Source organism: Nuphar pumila, chromosome 3 (genome assembly GCF_984573655.1).
Source record: "Nuphar pumila chromosome 3, dmNupPumi1.hap1.1, whole genome shotgun sequence".
Classification (NCBI taxonomy): domain Eukaryota; kingdom Viridiplantae; phylum Streptophyta; class Magnoliopsida; order Nymphaeales; family Nymphaeaceae; genus Nuphar; species Nuphar pumila.
The window spans coordinates 31,138,439-31,140,956 of record NC_143251.1 but is presented as its reverse complement, the minus strand read 5'-3'; the positions used below and the strand labels follow the sequence as shown (position 1 = coordinate 31,140,956).

General features: G+C 52.4%; 1 protein-coding gene across 1 annotated transcript; it reads right to left on the bottom strand.

Annotated features, from left to right (window-relative positions):
* Positions 1 to 755: 755 nt before the first annotated feature.
* On the bottom strand, positions 756 to 2,092 carry LOC149842489 (homoserine kinase-like). The gene has a single exon (XM_090000673.1). The coding sequence runs from the start codon at positions 2,090 to 2,092 to the stop codon at positions 992 to 994; it is 1,101 nt and encodes a 366-aa protein (XP_089856799.1). The 3' UTR covers positions 756 to 991.
* Between the last annotated feature and the right edge of the window lie 426 nt (positions 2,093 to 2,518).

The window sequence follows — 2,518 nt, the reverse complement described above, 5'->3', positions numbered from 1 at the left end:
CGGCCGACTACCGACCAGGAAATGGCCGGGAAAATGGCCAATCATAGTTAATTTTTTTTCATTTTTGGGCATGGCAGACCGTTTTCTGGCCATCCACTGACAGGAAAATGGCCAGCCATATTTTTTTCTTTTCAATTTTTAGTTTTGGTGACCAAAAAACCTAAAAACAAAGTTTCTCAATTGGTTGTTTGCCAAAAACCTTGGTTTGAGGAAAAACCAAGTTTTTCCAAAAACCAGGTTTTGGCCTCTGTCATCCAAACAGGGATTAAATAAACTCTGGCTGGAATTGGACACCCAAGTCATTAGAAACCAAATGTCAATAACATAAAATTCATTTACTCAGCTAATTTACACCCGTGCCCCTATCATTACTGGGGAAAAACCTTCATCTATGGAGTAGAGACAAGATGCAAACCAACACATAAATTTTGTAAAAAAATCAGCACATAAAATCGGAAATTCTATTTTTTAATTACTTGATATACAAAACATATGTGAGAAAGTTTCAATAGTTAATAATAAAATGCAACAAGCAATTAAAATATATAAATGGTATTGGACACGTCGTAAAGGACATGTTTGAGCTCGTCGTGTAGACACACACAGCACCCCAAATAGCATGGCCCCTGCTCAGATAACTAAGCTGAAAAACCTAAATGCCAAACTGGAACACCCCCCAAACCACCAAAGGGGAATGGGTTTGGTTTGACACAAACACGAACCTTGACACTCCAAATCCAAACTGAGACTGTATAAGAAGCAAAAGACGACGACGCAAGTTTATTAAAGTTGCAGGTACAAAGTACAGTACAGGTAAAAGCAAAAACCAGATCCATCACAAATTTTCCAACGGATCCAAACAGGCATTCTCCAACGGATCCAAGCAAAAACCAGATATTCCTCTTAATTCAAATGGGAACTTCCAATTTCTTAATTTTGAAAATACATGAAACATTTTAGCCAAAGTGGATCAGGAAGGAGAAGAAAAAACTCAATTGGCACTCACCACCCGAGCGCCCACCCGGTCCAGCGTCTGCACGCTCACCTTTGCCCTCAGACCGCCCACCTTCAAGAACGCCTCCGCCATCGCCTCGCCGATCGCCTGACCCTTCTCGTCGTCGTCCGTCACCGCCACGGCCGTCGGCCCGGCTCCGCTGATCGTGCACCCGAACGCCCCGGCCGTCGCCGCCGCTTCCTTCACCGCCTCCATCCCCGGGATCAACGGGCTCCGCCTCGGCTCGACGATCCGGTCGGCCGACATCGCGGCCCCTAGGGCGGCGACGTCCCCTGCGGCCACCGCCGCGACCACCGCGGCTGCGTGCCTGCAGTTCCAGAGGTGGTCCTTGAACCCGATCCCCTCCGGCAGGACGGCTCGCATCTTCTTCGTCGGTGCCTCGAATTCAGGAGAGACGAGAACGAAGCGGAGCTGCCGGCCGGTCGGAAACGGCAGGCGGATGAGCTCGAGCGGGTCGCAGCTGAGGACAAGCACGAACCCGCCGAGGATCGAGGGAGCGATGTTATCGGCGTGCCGGCCGCTGACCTTCGCCTCAGATTCGAGCCCGGCGAGGACGAGGTCGAGGCCGGAGAGTCGGCCGCCGAAGAGCACGTTCACGGCAAAGGCGGCGGCGGCGGCGCTGGCCGCGCTCGAGCCGAGGCCGCTGCCGAGAGGGAGCCCCTTCTCCAGCGAGAGCGAGACTCCGACGGAGCGGACGCCGAGGGCCCGGAGGGTTGCGATCGCCGCGATCCCCGCGCAGTTGTGGAGCGGGTCGAGGGTGAGCCTGGGGGTGCCGTGGACGGCGGAGATCGCGACGCGGCCGGGATCGACGGAGGGATCGACGGTGACGGTGACGTGGTCACCGAGCCCAGAGACGGCGCAGCCGAGAAAGTCGAAGCCCGGGCCGAGGTTAGCGATGGTGGCAGGAGCGAAGGATCGGACGGTGGAGAAGACGGGGGCTGGCTCGGCATTGAGAGTCTCCGACTCGAGCTGCCGCGACCTGCATAAGACGACGGCGGAGGGTCTGCGATGGTTAGGGTTACGGGTGGAGCTGGGGAAGGCCAAGGGGGAGAGAGGGCATCTGGCGGAGGTAATCATTCTGTGAGAGAGAGAGAGAGAGACGCAAAAGAGGGCAATTTGTGCGCAGGGTTTAGGGTCGGGGATGTTGCTGCTTGGGTTCTCGACAATCACCTGTACCCATCTATAGAAGGGGGCCCGCATTCAAATTGCCGTGGGACCATGCAATGTCACTTATGCGATTGCTCCCAAGTTCCAAATGCCTCGGTTATCGTCAAGGAGTTGTAACAACTCACAAGGACACGACTAAGGACACGACCAAGGGATTAACTGAATTAGAGGAAATAGGGAATTTGCAGAATTTACTTCACTTGAGAATTGTGTTACAGACTCTCAGTTACACCAGGTTACAGATCTAATCTATATTTAATCTAATCTTTATCAGATTTGATATTGTTAGAAATTTATCTTATCCTGCATCCCTACATTTCTGCATTTGCCTTAAAT

Excerpts from the sequence above, each read along its gene's own strand:
- LOC149842489 (XM_090000673.1), bottom strand. The coding sequence starts at position 2,092 with ATGATTACCTCCGCCAGATGCCCTCTCTCCCCCTTGGCCTTCCCCAGC.